At 52.5% G+C, this 19,263-nt stretch overlaps 1 protein-coding gene across 17 annotated transcripts in view; it reads left to right on the top strand.

The window, feature by feature from the left end:
* Positions 1-19,263, top strand: part of ARHGAP17 (Rho GTPase activating protein 17) — a 63,699-nt gene that overhangs the window by 32,951 nt on the left and 11,485 nt on the right. For 12 of the 17 annotated variants that reach the window (XR_016022484.1, XR_012493177.2, XR_016022485.1 and 9 more), the window contains exons 4-17: positions 96-169; positions 270-381; positions 601-677; positions 2,207-2,318; positions 5,547-5,615; positions 5,771-5,852; positions 10,042-10,169; positions 11,363-11,474; positions 11,963-12,044; positions 12,443-12,523; positions 14,182-14,295; positions 15,877-15,968; positions 17,080-17,236; positions 18,765-18,998. Coding sequence is in view for 12 of the 17 variants with exons in the window: in XM_074322878.2 (XP_074178979.1) it covers positions 96-169; positions 270-381; positions 601-677; positions 2,207-2,318; positions 5,547-5,615; positions 5,771-5,852; positions 10,042-10,169; positions 11,363-11,474; positions 11,963-12,044; positions 12,443-12,523; positions 14,182-14,295; positions 15,877-15,968; positions 17,080-17,236; positions 18,765-18,998 (1,526 nt within the window). In the remaining 5 variants the exon portion in view is untranslated. The remainder of the gene's footprint in view (positions 1-95; positions 170-269; positions 382-600; positions 678-2,206; positions 2,319-5,546; positions 5,616-5,770; positions 5,853-10,041; positions 10,170-11,362; positions 11,475-11,962; positions 12,045-12,442; positions 12,524-14,181; positions 14,296-15,876; positions 15,969-17,079; positions 17,237-18,764; positions 18,999-19,263) is intronic. The other 5 variants (XR_016022486.1, XM_074322880.2, XM_074322882.2 and 2 more) reach the window with 1 other exon arrangement.

The raw sequence follows: 19,263 nt of genomic DNA, 5'->3' as shown, positions 1-19,263 counted from the left end.
GAGCGGTGGCCTGGCAGAGCAGGCAGTGGGGGTCTGCAGAGGGTAATGGAGGGGGAGGCAATGACGACGGCACAACACCCTGTCTCTCCTTCCAGAAAAAGCTCCCGCTGACGGCTCTCGCTCAGAACGTGCAGGAGGCGGCTTCCCAGCTCGACGACTCTCTCCTGGGGTGAGAAGGCCAAGCGCCCTGCGGGTCCGTGGGAGTGGGCTGGGTGTTTCAGGAGAGCAGAAGTGAGCACAGCCTGCTGTCGGGTGTTTTGTTTCTAAAGGAAGATGCTGGAGACATGTGGCGATGCCGAGAGCCAGCTGGCTGTGGAGCTGTCCCAGCACGAGGTCTTCGTGGAGCGGGAGATCGTGGAACCCCTGTGCACCATAGCAGAGGTGCGTGCTTCCGGGGCGTGGGGTGGCACGTGGCTCGCGGTGTCCCAAGCTTTCACAGGAATCGGTGCCTTTGGTACACACTTCTTTTTAGAAATGAGGGCAGTGAGTTGAGGGCATGCGGTCCTTCACCTAAGAGAAAAACCGTTTGTACGTGAGCGCTGTGCTTTGGAGGTGGAGCCGGGCTGGAGCATCCATCTGGTGTGTGCTGTTTCCTTGCAGGTGGAGATTCCCAACATCCAGAAGCAGAGGAAGCAGCTCGCCAAGTTGGTGTTAGACTGGGACTCCGTTAGGGCCAGGTGAGGCCACGCCGGAAGGGTCACCTGTCACCCAGCTTCTGTCGCCTCTCCAGCCCCCAGCTATGTCCCCAACACGGGCGAGAGAAAGACCATTCCATGCACAAATGGCAGTCTCACAGCGACCCGACGGGGAAGAGACAGGAAAGGGAAAAAGAAGCCTCAGTGTCCAGGGGACAGGAGGCGCTGGCAGGCTGTGTCACCAGCCCTGCTCTCGGCAAAGCCGGGGGGAACAGGCAGGTCTGTGCGGGCCCACGCGTCTGCGCCCCATGCGATGGCTCCCGAGTCATGCTGCTGCACTCCCCAGGGGCCACTCACGTCACACCAAGCCGGCCTAGAGGCTGCTGGCTGTGTGCTGCTGCCCAACACGGCCGGCGCGGTCCTGGCGGCCTTGGTGGTCTCTCCTCGGCGTGGGGGCTGGCAGCGGGGAGGCCGCCCCACCATCGGTCCTTTCTCCTGCTTTCTCACGAGGGTTGGCAGTTTTCTGTGAGGGGCCAGGCACTCAGTGTCTTCAGCTTCTCAGCTCAGCGGGTCTCTGTCGCAGCTGCACAGCTGTGCTGGGGTCACATATAGGCGGCCCTGGACAGCGGAGTGAATGAGTGTGGCCGTGTCCCAGTAAAACTTCCTCCACCCACACACTCCTTCGGTCCTCGCTGCACTCCTGTGAAGGGGGCAGGGCTGTTTCTGCTGGGCGGGGCATGGAGACGTGGCTGTCACATACTGAGTGTCTCCGTGTCAGGTGCTTGCATCACAGATTGAGGGAATCCCTAACGCTGCTGCCTGCCCTCGCTCCTGAGATGCCGCTGAGTATCAGACGCGCCACTAAGTGTTGTCTCCTGTGGGGACAGCACTGCACGAAATGCCCGGATCCGTTACTCCCCCCGCGCCCTCCTCAACTATTGCTGTCGTGTAATTGTTTTTCCTTTTTTTTTTTGGTCCTTTTGGCTTACTATAAAGGGAACATAAGTATTCCATATTAGGTTTGAGATTTGCTGTATTGTCTTTAGAATATTAATTTTTGCAGGTGTTTTTCGTTCCTAAAGCGCCTCCGTAGCTACTGCTTTCTAGCTGCACGACTGAGTGAAGTTCTGGCTTTTTACTGCTGCGAGTAGTCACAGGGCGGGGGAGTAAGACGAGTTGGGGAGCCAGGAACTGACTCCCAGTGGCACAGGGGCCTCCCAGATGGGAGCAGGAGAGCGACGGGGTGTTGACTGGCAAGGATTCTGTGACCGGAGGGGAGCAGTTTCACGGGCTGGTTTCCAGCAGTGGGGCTTCCGTGAGACAAGATGTGGTCCGTTCTGCTCCAAGTAGACATCTCCTCCCAGCATGACACGCGTCCTGGCTGGGTGAAGCCAATGGCCCTTTTTGCTTGCTCCCATTCTCAGAGGAGAAACCCCAGAGAAGCTGGCGTCCTGGGTACCGGTACCCGTCCCAGGAAGAATCGGTGTGGGAAATGAGTTTGTCTCCATTAGGACCCAAGGTTGAGTTTGTACAGCTAGTTCTCACATCCTGGCTGCCTGTGTGTTTTGCAGGTGGAACCAGGCTCACAAATCTTCAGGAACCACCTCTCAGGGGCTCCCATCAAAAATCGACACCCTAAAGGAAGAGATGGATGAAGCTGCAAATAAAGTAGAACAGTGCAAGGTACGGCCATAGGCACTTTCATCAACCTTGTGGTTTTCGCCAGTGGTGGCTGAAAGGTCAAACATTGTAAGTTGTTTAGTGTTGTACACACTTCTTGTCAGAATACTGTGAATGATATTAAAGGTGGTTTCATTTTCTTCCTTTTTTTTATTTTCCAAGACTCAACATTACTTTATAATCAGAATAAAGCATTATTTAAAAAAATTCAAGTAGGATAGTTTTTGAAAACTTGACAAAAATGTCTAAGCTTATTTAAAATAAAGAATGGGTTTTAAAAAGGAGATAAAACTATAGCAAAATATGTCATAAAATTACAGCAATTAATACAATGCACAACAGGCACAAAAATAGCTCAGGTTTCCTAGAACAAATGCTGTTATACTAAAAGATTGAATATATAGTAAAGGGGTCATCATATATCCATAGGGAGGGGAAGGATTATTTTTTAAATGTTGCTGGGACAATTGTTTTGAAATTTGAGATAAATATAACTTTCTATCTCATAAATTCCAGATTAGACAGTTAAGTGTTCACATTTTCTGTGCATATATCTATGAAAATGTTTATTCCAAATGTTATTTGAGGTGGTAAAGACATAGGTCTTTGATGACTTTTAGGATAATCAACTTCGAGTTGTCCTCCTCTTGTTATTCATCATTTTCCAAAAATGATCTTTGTATTCTACTAGACAGCTGTAGGTCTGTTATATTTTCGTTTATTCAGGTCATGCTATAATTCACTTTTCAAGATAGCGGACCTCAATCTATTAACTGCAGTAAAATGATTTCTTAAAAATAATATAGTCACTTAAAATTAACACTGAGCTCCCGAAGTCATGCATAGCCTTTGCATTTAAAAAGATGATATTCAGATAAATGCTTCTGATAAAATAGTCTCATGCTAGCTTATTCCTGTTTAGAAGAGTTTTAGCTTTGCCAGTGTCATTCACCCACTAGTCTTATTCATATCTGGTCTCACCTAGATCTTGGCTGTTGGCTACTTATGGGACTTAAATTTGGCTAGAAGTTTGGGAAATCTGAGTTCGTATATTATGGGCTGAGGTCTCTTGTCTAAAAATCCACACATGGCTTGTCACTTCAAATGGTGAAAACTTAGGAAAATAGTTTCTCTTTCTCTCCTTATGCTAACTTCTGGGTGATTTCTTGAGGTGTAAGTTCTGTTTCACTGATTCTCTCTCGTGCTGTGTCTGATTTGCTGTTTAAGTAGTTAACATGGAGTTTTGAATTTTATTGACTGTATTTTTCATTTCTAAAGTCCTAATTCTTTGTCTTTCTTGATAGTACGTTTTTCTATTTTAGTACTTAATTTTCAGTATCTTTAATTATTTTACATATACTTATTTAACAATCTTCTGGTAACTCTATTTTCTGAAATTGTGTGTGGGAGTTATAGGAGTTTGCTTTATAGTGGATTGTTTCCTCGTGTGTTTTGCAATTTTGTATTGTGAGCTCATTTTTTTTTTTTTAAAGATTTTATTGGGGAAGGGGAACAGTGTGTACTTCCAGGACTTTTTTCCAAGTCAAGTTGTTGTCCTTTCTGTCTTAGTTGTGGAGGGCGCAGCCTCGCTCCAGGTCCAGTTGCCATTGCTAGTTGCAGGGGGCGCAGCCCACCATCCCTTGTGGGAGTTGAACCGGCAACCTTGTGGTTGAGAGCCTGCGCTCCAACCAACTGAGCCATCCAGGAGCTCAGCGGCAGCTCAGCTCAAGATGCCGTGTTCAATCTTAGTTGCAGGGGGCAGAGCCCACTATCCCTTGTGGGACTCGAGGAATTGAACTGGCAACCTTGTGGTTGAGAGCCCACTGGCCCATGTGGGAATCGAACCGGTGGCCTTTGGAGTTAGGAGCACGGAGCTCCAACCGCCTGAGCCACTGGGCCGGCCTGTGAACTCATTTTAAGAGGGACTTTATCTGTGGGGGGCCCTGGGGATTCAGGAGTGAGTCTCCCCAAAGAGTATCACCAGGGTGGGCCATTTTAAATTCAACTTCCTCAGTTTGTAGATTCCTGAACCACACATGTAGTTAAACTCAAACTTCAAACCCTCGTGAAAGCAGGTCTATGTTTATGAAATCTCAGGGAAATGTTTTATTTTCCCAGACCCGGACCCCAATCCAAAAAGATAAAACAGCTTGTTATTTCCACGTGCTGCTAGTGATTTGTTTCTAATCCACCCTTTATTGAGGGTATAGTTTCTCAGGAGTTTTATCTTGTGACACGTCTGCACCTGTGTCAGTTATGGCTCCTCAGCTCACCAGACCCAAGGCTTCATCTTCTGTCTCCTGATCCCACGTGACTGCTAGACTCAATGCTTTGGCCACCAAGCCCAGCACAGACTCACAGCAGCTCAACCCAGCTTCTGTCCACGGTGGACTCTCCTCCCCGCTCCCCTCCCGTCCCCTCCCCTACCTTACCCTTCTCTTTCTCTTTTTATTTATTGTTTTGGGGGAGGTGGGGACCCATGAATTTACTTTGTTGCTTTCCTAGTTATTCTAAAAGAATGTTTGTTACTGCTCCTAACTAGATTTTCAGAGTTTTTATAAACAAGGGGCCTTCATGTTTATTTGTGCACCTTGATGTTGAAAAACAGAAGCTGGTCCATTAAAGATATGTATGTGTGTGTGTGTGTGTGTGTGTGTGTGTGTGTATATATATATGTATGAAATTCAAATGTGTATGTGTATATATATGAACATTGAAAATATTATGTATATCCAATTGGCTAATCTATCACTTTTTAAAAAATTATTTAATTTTTATGTAATTCGTTTACATTAGTTAAAAAATACCAAAATATAAAATAATATACAGTAACAGTAACATTTCTTACACCCTTGGCCTATTTCTACTGCCCTCAGCAGGTAACCACTGTTACTGATTCTCTGTTTTTCTTCTAGAGATATTTTTATACAAATACGGCAATAAAAGTAGAATACTTTCCTCCTCCTTTTACCCACATAGTGACGTCCCGTAAGCAGGGCACCTACTGGCTTCTTCACATGGTGTGTTAGCAGTGTACCTCGGAGACCTTCCTGTGCGGGTCTGTCACCAGCTTCCTCATTGCGTCTGCTGTCCCCACACTGGTGCTCCCCGTCCGCGGGTGGACCATTCCTCCGGCGCCGTCTGCATCTCATTTTGCTCCAGGAGCGTAGAGGGTAGTTTTCACTGAGATGCCGTTTCCCTCAGTGACGTGCCTTCTCTTCACTCACCCAGGATCAGCTCGCAGCGGACATGTACAACTTCATGGCCAAAGAAGGGGAGTACGGCAAGTTCTTTGTCACGGTAAGCACTGGCCCGGACACGATGAAGCGTTGTACGAATTCAGCCATGTCAGCTTGTTTTGCAAAAGATGTCATTTTCAGTTTTGCTCAGCCATTGTGTGCGTGTCCATCCGATGCTAATGTTACTTTTGTTTTTGAATGTGGGTCTGTTCTCAGTTATTAGAAGCCCAAGCAGATTACCATAGAAAAGCATTAGCAGTCTTAGAAAAGGCCCTGCCCGAAATGCAAGCCCATCAAGGTAACGTAACCTGCGTGCTGGCTGCCACCCCCCACTGCTACCTGTGCCTCTGTCCTTTGTCCCCGAGCCCTCTGCATGCACTGCCTTTGGGAGCAGCCTCTCTGCCTGGGAGGGTCCCGTTTCCCAGCATAACTTCATCTTTCTGGCTGCATTCTCTAATTTCTTCCAAATCCCATTAACACACTAACGGCACATTTTAAGTTCTTCTGAAATCTTCAGCTAAAGTGAAAGCTGGATCCTTTGGGGGAATACCTGTGTGTTTTTGTTTTCTAAGTGGGTTGGAAAACTTCTAGCCTCTCGTGGTCTTTTCCCAGGGCAGTCTCTATTCCCCGAGCCTTGATTCTGGCCCGTGCCTGCACGAGCTACGTGCTGGGACAGCTTTGGACGTTACGGAGGAATGTTAGAAGCCAGCCAGTCCTGATGCGCCATCATCACATACTTAATGGGGGTGGTAGAATCGTAGGGCCGTGGCCACTTCTCTCAGACCTCCTGCTCGTCTGGGCATGAGGCCCTTGTCTTTGCCACACAGACCAGCACATGGCAGATCTTACCCACAGCTCTGAGTGTGCTCAGCTCTGCCCTGCCCTTTTCCTCTGTTTGAACGTTACAGCTTTCTGTTCAGATTCTCTCTGATCTGCCATCAGGGCACTTAGCGGCACAGACCAGGAAGCATTGCTGCGGCAGAAACTACTCTGTTGTCTGTGTACCTGTGGTGCTGTTTAGCCTGTGGTGTAGACCCGGCCTGTGGTGTAGACCCGGCCTGTGGTGCGTAGGTTCCCCCGGCAGAACGCTGGTCTTGAGCTGGAGGATGATGGAGGATGGTGGAGCCAGGGGCTGAGTGTGGTGACAGAGAGGGGGTGCCCCTGTGTATGTTGTGGGGGTGCGCACACACTGGCACCCTCAAGAATGCCACTTGTGCCCCAAGTTTTAGGAGGTCCCAACAGGTTTTGCTTTGTGCCTAAAAGTTTTTAGATTACGGAATTGGAAGGTTCTGTCCCCTGCCTCGCTGCAGTCTGCAGGGCGGTGTGGCTGTGTGTCCGGTGTGCTCGGCCGTTCTCCGCAGGACGAGTTGTCCTTCGTCCTTAGCTGGTGACTGATGAGCGTGAGTCACATCGTCTCTAGTTGGTGACTGATGAGCTTGAGTGACAGTGCAGAGGAACAAAACTGCTGGCGCATGGCAGCCCGGCTCGGCGGACTTGCTGGACCGGCTCAGAGCACCGAGAGCATGTGGGGTACCTGCTGCATGCAGGGGACAGTGGGTACACATTGCCACCTTCACCTCTGCGGGGCTCCAGCTCTGGTCCAGAAGAGCTGACTAACAAGCACAAAGGGAGAAGCTGTCTTTAGCAGTTCTTTTTTTAACTCCGTTCTGTTTCTCTCCCAAGGCCATTTCCCTAGAGAAGTATGTCAGAAAGGCAGGGGGACAGGAGGGGACAGGAAGAGGGGAGCTGGCACGTGGGCACCGCCTGTGGAGGGAACAGGATGCCCTTTTCTTTTTCTCTGAGGGCGCGGCCTTCCCCGAAGCCTCGGCCCTCAGCCCCTTTACCTCTGCCTATCCTCGGACCTACCTCTCCTCTCAGTCCTGTCTCCTCTCCTTTTGTCTTCTCTGTTTTCAGAAAGACCCCGAGTGTCCTATGACAGAAAACAGACTTGACCCCACTGCCCCAGGCCCCTGCGCAGCTTTCTCACATTCACGGTCGGCGGGCCTTGTCCACAGGGTCCTGTCTAATCTCCCCGCCATCCTTCTGGGGGCTCCTTGAGTGGCTCATGCCCGCTGCCCCCTGCACCTTCCCACCTTCTCTCCGGGCACTTTGCAGCCTGCTTTCTTCTCCCAGTCACTCTGCTCTTGAAGAAAAGTAAAGGGCACTGTCGCTTGAGTGCAAAGGTCCAGGGGCTTAGTCGTCAGCCCTGGCGCTGGACACCACCTGGCCTTCTCCTGGCAGAGGTGGTTTCCCTCACATCTCCTGATAGTTGTCTCACTGTCGGGGCTGTTCTCTCCGTGCTGCTGCCCCCCCCAGACAGCAGCCCTCCGGGGGTCCTGTCCTTGCCCCATGTTCTCCTCTCCCACCTCTCCCTCTGTCCTCCCTGTGTCCTTGGAAAACCCTCGTTCTGACACCTGGGCTCCCACCTACATCTCGCAGCCCCCAGAGGTCAGTCACTTAATGATTGGCTGTCACCTTAGTGACTGTCCCTCACCCCAGTTGTCTTGTTCTCCACACACTCCCAGCGTGACGTCCGGAGCATCTGCCCATTGCCTGCTCATGCCCGTGTGGGATCTGCCCACTCCCACCGCCCCTCAGCTCCAGCTCCGTGTCCTCGTCACCTTGTGCTGGGCCCTGGGCCGAAGTGTCCGTTCCCAGACTCACTCCAGCTCCTGGTCTTTCCTCTGTCTGTTTGATTCTTGTCCGTTTTCCAAAGACCCGCCACGCTCCCCTCCTGAGGGCGCTCTCTGACAGCTGAAGCGACAGTGACCCCGCTATCTCCTGAACTGCTCCAGCGTGTGTGGTCTGCACCAGGAGTCGCAAACTGCCACATCGCATTTAAAAACATTTTTGTGCCATCATTTAAAAACCAGACCCTTTCCCATCACAACTCTAATTTCTGGCTGTCCTTGAAAGTTCAGAAGGTCTGGTGATACCGGGTGTGCTGTCCCGCGTGGCAGCACTAGCTTTCGGGGGACCCCGTGGGCAGGCCCCCTGGTCCTGTAGGCTCTGTCTGAGACCCTGTCTACACCATCTTTCTGCTATGACTGCAAACGCGTCTTGTCTCATTCATTGCTGGTGCGTGTTTACATGTGTGTCCTGTGTCTTGTTCACAGTCAGACCGCTCTGACACCGAGGGTGGGGGTCCCTGTGAGCCCTGGTGCCTGGCACATAGTAGGTCTGTTGTTCGGGAGGCCCCTACCTGCGCCCGAGTTTGCCCCAGGACTTGTCTCCAGGTCAGCGGTTCTCACACCCACCCTCTGCCAACATTTTACCAAGTGTGGGGGGTATACACTCCCCAGGGGTCACCAGAAAGTTCCAGGAGGGGTTGGAGCGTGTGACCTCTCAGCATCACGGCCCCCGGGCTGCTTCTCTGTTAGGGGGGCTGGGCCGGAGTTGAGGGCACTGCTGGCTCTTCTGATTCTGTCCACTCCCCCTCCCTCAGCCCTTGCCTCAGCCTCTGCCCACTTGCTTTTCTGTTGAATTTTAACTCTTCACCAGCACTTGGGTCCATGGATTGGTCGGGTGTCCCTTCTCTCCCTTCTCTGTGTGTCGCTCCCCTGCTGAGTGAGCGTAAGGGAACAGGGAATGCCGCCCACTTTGGATCCAGGGTTCAAACAGCAAAGGGGCGGGAGGACCCATGCCCATTACTGCTGTGAGGAGGGCGGGAGCCCTCCCTGTCGCTGGACACTTGTCACCAGCCAGTGCCCTCAGTGCTTCTCGTGCCTCCCAGGTGGTACTGGAGCCCTGCGGCCCCTGGAACGGCCCAAACACGGCCTGTTCTGGCTCAGTGCAGCCCTTCCCAGGTCCTGCTTCTGCCCTCCCGCCTCACTGTGTGTTTCTGCTGAGTGGCTTCTGGTCTTTCCTGGAACGAAGCAAAGGATGTGACCTGAAAGTGGCAGAAAGCCTCCAGCCCGGGCCGCTTTGGGGCTGCAGACACCACCTTCCCTCCTCCTGGGGACTTGGGGGACGTGTTGGGGTGCAGCGTGCAGCTGTGCACCCAGCACGCGTTCACACTGGCGTCTCCCGTTTCCTATGGACACGCGTGGCTTGTGCTTGAAGTCTAAAGGTCTTTCCTTTTTCCTGCTGGAGGAGTCTGTTTCTTGTCTTCCTTGCATGGCTAGACTAAATTTCTTCTCGGGGAAAACTGTGTTCTGAGCATCCTGGTTTTTGCGCCAGGTGCCCACCTGTCGCGTGCTGTGTGGGCGTGAGGCCGGCGCAGGGGGCAGCGCCCCTTCTCCCCGCAGCTGCCACTGGTGCCCGGCAGTGCCGTCAGGCCTTCTGACCCACGGGTCAGCTCTCCCGGCACCTATTTGTGCTCTAGCAGAAGGCAGACAACAAAAGCAGGTAGAACAGACGTTTCACTTTCCCAAAGCCTCAGCACCAGGCTGCTAAAAGAAGTCTCCTTTGGTAGCTGGGGGCTGACAGTGCCTCGGTGACACCACGAGGTTGTCTGTCGGGTCTTACTGACTGGTTTGCTGCTCTAGATAAGTGGGCGGAAAAGCCGGCCTTCGGGACCCCGTTGGAGGAGCACCTGAAGCGGAGCGGGCGTGAGATCGCGCTGCCCATCGAAGCCTGCGTGATGCTGCTGCTGGAGACGGGCATGAAGGAGGAGGTGAGGGCGCCGGGTTCCCCGGACGTGCGGGCGGCAGGCCCCGGCCTCGCTCTCCGGGGCCCCTAGAAAGGACGTCATGGCTTCCCGCTCCCCCCAGAGGTTGACCCTCCCCCCTTGCACACCACTGACTTGATTGGTCCTACTTGGTTGTTTCGTAATCACTGGCTGTGATTATGAGAGTGGATTTCGGACCCACCGAGGGACCGCAGCTTCCATGAGCTCCAGTTTCTGTAGCAAGCGTCCTGGTATGCAGTGCTGTGCCATTGCGGGTGAGGGCTCTTCCCGCTCTGTTTTCTGAAATCCTGGACCCCAGAAGAGCCCAGGAGCCAGGTGGGCGGGTCTCCCTGTGCCTCCAGTGGAGATGGGAGTTTGCGTGCAGGCTCATGCTGGGGCAGAGCCACAATCAAAAGGTCCTCGTTTTCCTTGTAAAAACTTTGTATTGAAGTGTAACGCACATGCAGAGACGTGTGGAGTGAAGGAACAGCTCGGTAAGTTTTCACAAACCGAGCCACCACGCAATCAGCACCCAGGAGCCCCCCTAGTGTTTGCTTCCAGTCACTACCCCGCCCTCAGTGCCCTGACCCCAACTTCCAAGAGCCTAGACCAGCGCTTCTCGTCCAGGGGGGCCCGCTGTGTCCCCCTGGGGCCATTTTGATGAGGTCTGGCCCTGTCATCCAGAGGGTAGAGGCCAAGACGCTGCCAACACCCTACAGCGCACAGGGTGGCCCCCACTGCAGAGGTCCGCAGGTCAGCTCTGAGGCTGAGGCGCCCCGCCAGGGTCGGCTTTGCCGAAAACCCTCGCCTTCCAGTCTGGCCCAGCGTCTTCAGAGCCACCTCACCCGGTCGGCCCCTCCCGTGTTTTCCTCTCTAGGTACCACTTAGGGCAGCGAAAGTGACTAGCACGCTAGCCTGGCAGTTTGTCTTGCGATGTCTGTTGTTTAGAAGTTGTCCTACATTTAGAAAAATCTATAGCGCTCACCCGTGACTTTTAAGTAGATTTCTAACAGGTACCAGGGCTCGGGCCCGCTGCCTGCTCTCTGCTCGGGCATGCTGGGTCCTGCCATCGCTCCTGCAGCCTATGAGGCGGCCAGGGTGACCACGCCACAGCTGGGGGCAGCTGGAGTCAATCTCACTGCTGCTCAGTGTCAGGCTCACGCTTGAACTTGACGCTAGTGGCTTTTCATTGTCTCTAGGGCCTTTTCCGAATTGGGGCTGGGGCCTCGAAATTAAAGAAACTGAAAGCTGCTTTAGACTGCTCCACTTCTCACCTGGATGAGTTCTATTCCGACCCTCACGCCGTAGCAGGTGAGCCCATGGGGTGGCCCTCCAGGGGGTGGGCGAATCCTGTCTCTGACCGATGGCCAGTGCTAAGTCCAGCGTGGATTTTAGGTTTAAGTGAAACGGTCTCCTTAGACACGTAGGTGACAGAATGGGAAAGGTGTGTGTGTGTGTGTGTGTGTCTATGCCTGTTGTTTGGTTTTCTGATTACCTGGTAAAGGTGAAGGTAGCTGATCATACGAGTATTGGGAGACCATCTTGTATTTGCTTCCCTCCTCTCACCTCCAGCCCCACACCTGCCTGTGGAAGTGGATTTCATTTTCCACCATCTCTCGGTACATTTTGCCAGGGATAGAATTGTTTCAGGAGCATTTTCTTCTCTAAGCGCTGCCAATAAGTCATGATATGTTCTATATTTGGAAGGTTGTCATTGCGATCATTTCAGTTTGCACAAGATACGTGCTGACATTCCTAGCCTCCCCCCTTCATACTCAAAGGAAGTGTTAATGTTTCAGGTGCTTTAAAGTCTTACTTACGGGAACTGCCTGAACCGCTGATGACTTTCAGTCTATATGAGGAGTGGACCCAAGTTGCAAGGTGAGTTTAAAGAACCCCGAGTTTAAAACTTAAAGGAAGTGATGTAATGCTGTGTCCCATTTGAAAACCGTCTTACTCTCGGGAATCATAAAGTAACATATTTGTGAACTAACCTGTGCCTCTGTTCTTAAGTGTGGGGTGAACTACTGAGCATTGTGGTCATTAGTGTGGGCAAGGAATTGGCTGAACTGTGTGTGATGTGTGGGAATGAAGACCTAGCGGCCCCCCATGAATGGCGTGGCTGGTCGAATTCACCAGCACTATTTCACTCTGAGTCAGTCCGTTTCCAAAGCCGGGGGTCTTTTCTGACTGAGGCTTCACTGTCAATGTCGCATGTGAACACAAGTACTACGGGTGTGTTTCCGTGAAGGTTTATGGACAAAATTGTTTTTTCTCAGTGTGCAGGATCAAGATAAAAAACTTCAGGATTTATGGAGAATCTGTCAGAAGTTGCCACCACAAAATTTTGTCAACTTTAGGTACGTACGATCAGCACTCTGCCAATTAGGCCACCACATGGCAATGACTGGAGAGTGAACGTAGGTTCAGCCCCCAGCAGAGGGTCTGCTTGGCACGTTTAGAGTGCTGCGGGGTCACCTGGGGCCACTGAGGCACCTGATGCATCACAGCTGAGCCGCCGTCCTTCTACCACGGCGGCAGCTGGTGGGGAAAAACTGTGAAAAGTTTGGTTGGCCGTATGTGGGACCCACTCCAAACTGGTATGTAAAAGGCAAAAGTTAATCATTGTACTTTCTGTAATGTCTTCATACATGCTGCAGAATGTGTTTTAAAGAGAGCACAAATCATCCTATTATAAACTTTGAAGAAACGGACATGATGGATTACTTTATGGGATAACTGTGTTGCTAAGAAAATTTCCCATAGAATAAATTTCTGGAATTGAACCTCTGTTTTCCCTTTGACTTAAAACGTAATTTTGAAGACGCACAGAGAGAAGGGAAGTGGTCGCCAGCCCTTGGTGATAAAGTCGTCTAAAATCACAGAAACTTTTGTAAGAGGCCTTGGTCCAGAAAGGCAGATGCTTTCCTGCTGAAAGGCCAGTTACGTCACCTGACCTTTAAATCCAGCCTTGGGCTGGGTCACGAAGCTAGGAGCACTGTCCCTCTTCACACGGCAAGTGTCAGCCTGGCCTTTGGAGTGCGCTAGTACGCGTAGGACCCTCGCTGACCACGTCACACCCCCAGGTTGGATCTGCGGCTGGTTTGCATCTAGTCGGTGTCCGGTGGTGGGGACTGAATTCCAGTTCTCGGTCCTTTGAGATTTGGCCTTTTGTTTTATTTTACTCTTATAATTTTCACTAATTGTTTTTTGAATAAGAATACATTTCCATGGCTCAAAATTCAGGAAGTGTACAGGGCCTGTCCCCTGCCTCCCAGTGCCCCTCCTGAGACACAGACACTGGCTGTGTAGCTGCTCAGCGGGCGGTGGTGCGTGTGTGAGCAGACACGCGTGCAAATGGACGTGCATTCTCTTCTCGCTCAGCCCCTGCTTCCCCAAACCAGATGGTAGTGTCTTCTGTGTACGTCCTTCTTCTCCTTGGCTCTTGTGCTTAACACCCATGTTGGGGATTTTTCTACATCGGTGCCTAATTGTTTTTTATGGCTGCGTGGTACTCTACTGTCTGGGTATACTGCAATTTGTTTAATTGGCCCCCTATTGGTGGATAGTTGGGTTGTTCTCAATTGTTTGATTTTTATAGTGGAAGAGAGTCCATTTCTGTCGTAAACTGGATATTTTTATGATGACAACATAAAGCATTTTCAAATGCAGTTTCCTTTAAGCAATATCCCTACACTTCTGTCTTTTCCTATGCTTGTATATACTCTTCTCTTCCTTTTACTGTGTTTGTATGCACTGTGTTTGTCTGTATTGAAGCCACTGTTAATCACACTGTAATTTATTCAGGGGGAGAGCAGGCAGGGCCCAACGGAGAGATGGATTAGAAATATACAGCGACTCGAGGGTGAAGCCCTAACGTCCGTTCTCTGAAACGAAGCACAGATGTTTGTAAACGGTGTAACTGAGGCGCAGTCTGCAGCTGGCACTGAGTGATATGGGCAGGAAGATGGCATCTCGGCAGGTTTCTCAGCAGATGCCCCCTTTTCTGTCCCCCCAGGTATTTAATCAAGTTCTTGGCAAAGCTCGCTCAGACCAGTGACATCAACAAGATGACGCCCAGTAACATTGCCATCGTGCTGGGCCCCAACTTGCTGTGGGCCAGAAACGAAGGGTGAGTGGCCTCGCCCTACACCGTGGGGTTTTGCTCCTGCTTTCCACCGGGGGTGTGGAAATACAACACAGACACCGCCGCCCAGACGCATGTAGCATGTTCTGCAGTTGGGCTTTCCATTTCGCTGACGTTCTCGGAGCCCTCTGTGAGCTGGGGCTGGTCCCTGCGCTGATGCGCAGGACGTAGAGACGTTGTCCCAGCTGTCACCGGCCCGGCTCACGGGCAGTGGGCAGGTGACCCGGTGCAGTGGTGTATGCAGACACCACAGACCTTACGAAGCGCGATGCAGAAAGGAGAAGGTTCTTTACGAATATTCAACATCATAAAGTGAAATGGGAGAGAAGTTGACACACAAAGTTAACTGCGTACTTCATGTCTTAGAGCAAATAAATTCCAGGTCGCCCAAAGGGTTCAGTATAAAAGTGATACCCTGAACATGGCAGGTAGACCTTTGTTAGCTTTTGGGACAGAGAAGGATTTTCTAAACATAAAAGCAGAGCAAGAAACAAATTTAAAATGTGACAGATTTGGCTGGATGGCAGCTAGGAACTTCTGTGTGTCAGAAAGCTCCTTAAATAAACAGCCATTCCCAACCTGGGAAGGAGTTCCTCCAGAAGGATTCTGAATGTATGACAGGGTCTTGGGAATCAGTAGACAGTCCGTCCTCAGAGAACGTGAGTGGATGGCTCCTCTCGGACTGGACAGGACCCAGGGGGAGGGGAACCAACAGGTGCATCTTCTCCGTTGAGCTGGAATTTGAAAGGAGCTAGAACTTTCTTCAGGGCTGGAAATTGGGGTGAGAATGTTCCTACTGATGGGGAGAGAGGTCAGAGCGATAACAGGAGAGTGGACAGAGGTTTGGGGTGGTCAGCCCTGGGACCCAGCTTCCTGGGGGTCCAGGTCGTCACTTACAAAATGAGACGACATGACGTGATGTTACAGTCCCCGTGTTGGAGAGATGGAGTTAAACGACAGAAGAACCTGAGGCAGTGGCATGTGATGGGCGCGGGGTAAACGTGGGGGCTGTGCACCGATTGTCCTCATCGCGTTCCCACCCAGAACCAGAACCAGGAGCATGACGGCCAGGATGGTGGCGCTTTCTCTGCTTCTGAGCCCTGGCGTTCAGACTTTCAACTTCTGGACACGCATATGGGAACCAGCCTTAAAAATACGAGTAGCCGTGAGGGCTCAGGTTTTTGGACAGAATCAGAGGGACACAAACAATCCACACTCTCGTTACATTTTAGGCAAAGTTGGTTCATGGTCATGTAGAGTCTTAGAGTAACTGAACGTGGGTCATGTGCCCCAGTGGGAAATGCAGCCCCATCCCAGACCTGTGTAGACCCAGCATGTGACGTGCGGGCTTCCCGCACCCTGTCGTGTGACCACCGTGTGGCTAAGGAGTGATAGCCAGCCAGCCGAGTCACGTTTCTTCCTGGGCGATCCCCACACCCCTAGGCCAGGGCCTCGTGGCTTTAAGTGTTGCGTTTGTACCTCCATGGCACATCCTTTAGAAAGAATGGCCCTGACTCAGCGGGAATTCGAGGCTGCGGGGCCATGTGATTCTGTGCTTCCTTGCAGGACGCTGGCTGAGATGGCAGCCGCCACCTCCGTGCACGTGGTTGCGGTCATCGAGCCCATCATCCAGCATGCTGACTGGTTCTTCCCCGAAGGTGAGTGGCTTTGCAGCTGCGCTGACGGCAAAGCAGCCGGGAAGGCACAGCACAAGGTGCTCAGTCCCCTCCATGGTGCGGAGCTGGTGACACGTTGCTGTGCATTCGTGTTGTGACATCATGGCAGCCGCACGATTTCATGTTTCACCTGGTTCATTGAACGCCAGGGTCGTTCACTCTCAGCGTGCTCTGAATACCTGCTAGGCCCCATGTGTCTGCCGGTGAGACACGCTGCCTTCCCCGGAGGTGCTCAGGCCACTGCAGAAGTGGCCACATGGGCAGAGAAATTTTGACCCATGCTGTGTGGTGGATGGACAAGGGTGCGACAGATCGGACGTGCCCTGAGAGCAGGTGGCACTGGACGAGCAGCAGTGCTGCTCTGGGAAGAAGGCATCTGCTTCTCTAGGCAGCTTGTGGGTCTGCGAGGTGGGAGGCAAAGCAGGAAAGAGGGCCTGGCCCGTGTGTGAGGGTCTCAGTCTGAGAATTAGGGCTTCGCCCTATGGCGGTGGATTTTCAAACTATGTTCATGGCAGTCCTGGGGTCCTCAGAGGTTCCGTGGCCCCCGTTGGGGGTTCTGCTTGGGCACGTGTTGGAAGTCTGGACCTCCTAGCCTGCTGTCCCTATTCCAGGAATCACTCCCCACTCCTGCAGGCGGCTCACTAAGCGTGTGATGGGTGAATGGGCACTGGCACTCTGCCCAAGATTTGCTTTGGCAAAAAGAGTCTTGGAAAAAAAACCCAAAACCCTGCTCTAGGCTGTATGGAGGTGATACAGGCTTTTACTTCTGTTTTATATCAAAGTAAATACATCTCATTTTATGATTCAAGTAAGTAACCCATGCTCCTTGTCCTTTTCCATGTTCCATGTGTTTTTTTTTTTTTAACAAAAAGGACACCAGAGGACTTGTGTGACTTACATTCTGAATCATACCCACATCACCGCTAGTCCTTCTGTCTTTCCGCCCCTGCTTACATCAGCCGTGCTTAAGCAGGTGGACGTGTCTGGGACTTTGGCTTCTGGAAACAGCCACAGCTCCTGTCCCGTGGCTGTTTTCCAGCTCTCGACCTCTGGTCTCTGTCTCGTAGTCACACGTCTCTTCCTCTTCTTGCAGAGGTGGAATTTAATGTATCAGAAGCGTTCGTACCTCTCACCACCCCAAACTCCAACCACTCGTCCCACACTGGAAATGAGTCTGACTCGGGGACGCTGGAGAGGAAGCGCCCGGCCAGCATGGCGGTGATGGAGGGGGACCTGGTGAAGAAGGAGAGGTACGGTGACGCGGCGCTCACAGCAGGCCTTCGGGGGGCTGGGCGTGCGAGTGGCCCTCTGTGGGCCGCGACGATGAGGGTCCAGACGGTTCAGGATTGTGCTGTAGCTCATTGCAGCTGTCACTCACTCTTGTGCCCTTGGCACTCAGGCTGTCCTTGGTGCTCTGCCACATGCCCACAGTGGATGGCATCGCACGCACGTTACACATTCCCCGAATGTACTTGATTGGAGAGGAAAGAAAAAACGTTCACTACTGAGGACACATGGCGAACCGCCCACCTCGTGGTGGCTGTGGGTTAGGTCTGCAAGGAGGCACGTTTGGGGAGCGGGCCCTCTGTGGGAGCCAGCCACTGGAGCTGGCGGGCAGCGGGGGGCCTCGGTGCTGCCCCTTCGGAAGGGGAGGAATGGCCTGGCGGACTGGTGGGGGCAGCTGCTGTCCACCCGAGGCTCCGTGCGACTCTCAAAGGTTGTTCAGGCTACTGGTAACTCTTGCCTTCAGATGCCAGCCTGTCCAATTTGTGGGATGAAATGCCACTGTGTCCACTGGCAGCGCTAGGAGTCAGACGCCTGCTCAGCCACGTGCTTTCTTGTCCATGTGCGCTAGTATTACTGGGAGTACTTTTGCCTTAAAACTAAACAACAAGCTCTCATTTTAGTCGCTGAGTGGGGTTTGTTTTTTGTTTTGCTTTTTTTTTTTTTTTTTTTTTTTTAAAACCCACTGCAAAGGAAAAAGCTCAGTTCCCTGTCCTGCCCTCTGCACGTGACCGCATCTGTCACATGCAGCCGTTGCCCACTCACACATCGGCAGGGCCCCCTCAAGTCCCCACTGCAGTCAGCCTCCACTGTGAGTTACAACACGTACTGCTCATGGTCCCTTAGCAACGACAAACGATTCGCGGGTGTCTGCCTGGGTGGGTTCTCCCCGCCAGCAACCCAGAAACATGCTCAGGGCACCATGAATCTTTTCCTTTTCTGAACTGAAAAGAGAGTCTTAAAGTTCACAGCCCACTGGGCTCACATGCAAAGTGAGTCTTCCTTCCTCCCTGTGTCTCACCAACGTCCTGCTCCAAGCAGCGGTTTCCAACCCTGTCCTTCAGACAGTCTTTGTGTCCAGTGTGTGGACGTCTGAGCTGAGAGGCAGTGTGGCCTGACCCCTCCCCCGCCTCCAGTGCGATTTCTGCACCCAGCTCTCACCTTGTGTCCCAAACATGCAGATCTGACAAACACGGTGGGCTTGTAGCGGTAACGTGCCAACGTGACGTTACGACACGGCCCGTGTGCTGGCACTGCTCACACCACACTGAGAAGGGCACTGCTCAAACCAGGCCCCCTGGCGCGCTCAGCGTGAAGCCAGGTTACTTGCTGCCTTGGGACGAGGGACGCCCACTCCTCTGGGCATTGCCGCTTCACTGCACGCGGGCAACTGTGGTGGCTGTCTGCGTATGTGGGTTTTAACACGCGTGGCCGACGGGCTTCCATGTCAGTAGTCGGCTCGCATGGTGTGTTGACTGTTTCTTCTCTCTGTAGCTTTGCTGTGAAGCTTATGGACTTCCAGGCCTACCGGCGGGGTGGCACTCTAACTAGAAAGCACGTGTCCCCTGCTTTCCAGCCGCCACTCCCGCCCCCAGATGGCAGCACCTTGGCTCCAGCGGGCCCAGACACCCCCGCCCAGAGCTCTAGGGCCGAGAGCGGCACAGGGGGTGGGACTGTCCCCTCCTCTGCGGGCATTCTGGAGCCGGGGCCCAGCCCAGGCGACAGCAGGTAAGGAGGCCGGCTTCTGCTGGCGGGGTGCCGGGCGCCCCTCCTCCCTGCAGGTGCTGGCCTGTGGGCACGGTGTGCACGCCCGAGTGCCACCCGTGTGCAGTGAGCCCTGCTGCCTTCACTCCCTGGTGGGCAAAGGAAATGACTGCAAGTCGCTTGCTTCCTCCCCTGTTTTCCAAAGAAAGTGCTTCTGTTTGCGTTCTTTACTTCCTGCTTTGGAGCCCAGAGCTGGGAGCCAGCCGGTGTCTGGCAGTGTGACCTCTTG

This window comes from Rhinolophus sinicus, chromosome 10, assembly GCF_057876585.1.
Source record: "Rhinolophus sinicus isolate RSI-liver-muscle chromosome 10, RSI-T2T, whole genome shotgun sequence".
Lineage (NCBI taxonomy): Eukaryota > Metazoa > Chordata > Mammalia > Chiroptera > Rhinolophidae > Rhinolophus > Rhinolophus sinicus.
This window is presented reverse-complemented; position numbering and strand designations above follow the sequence as displayed.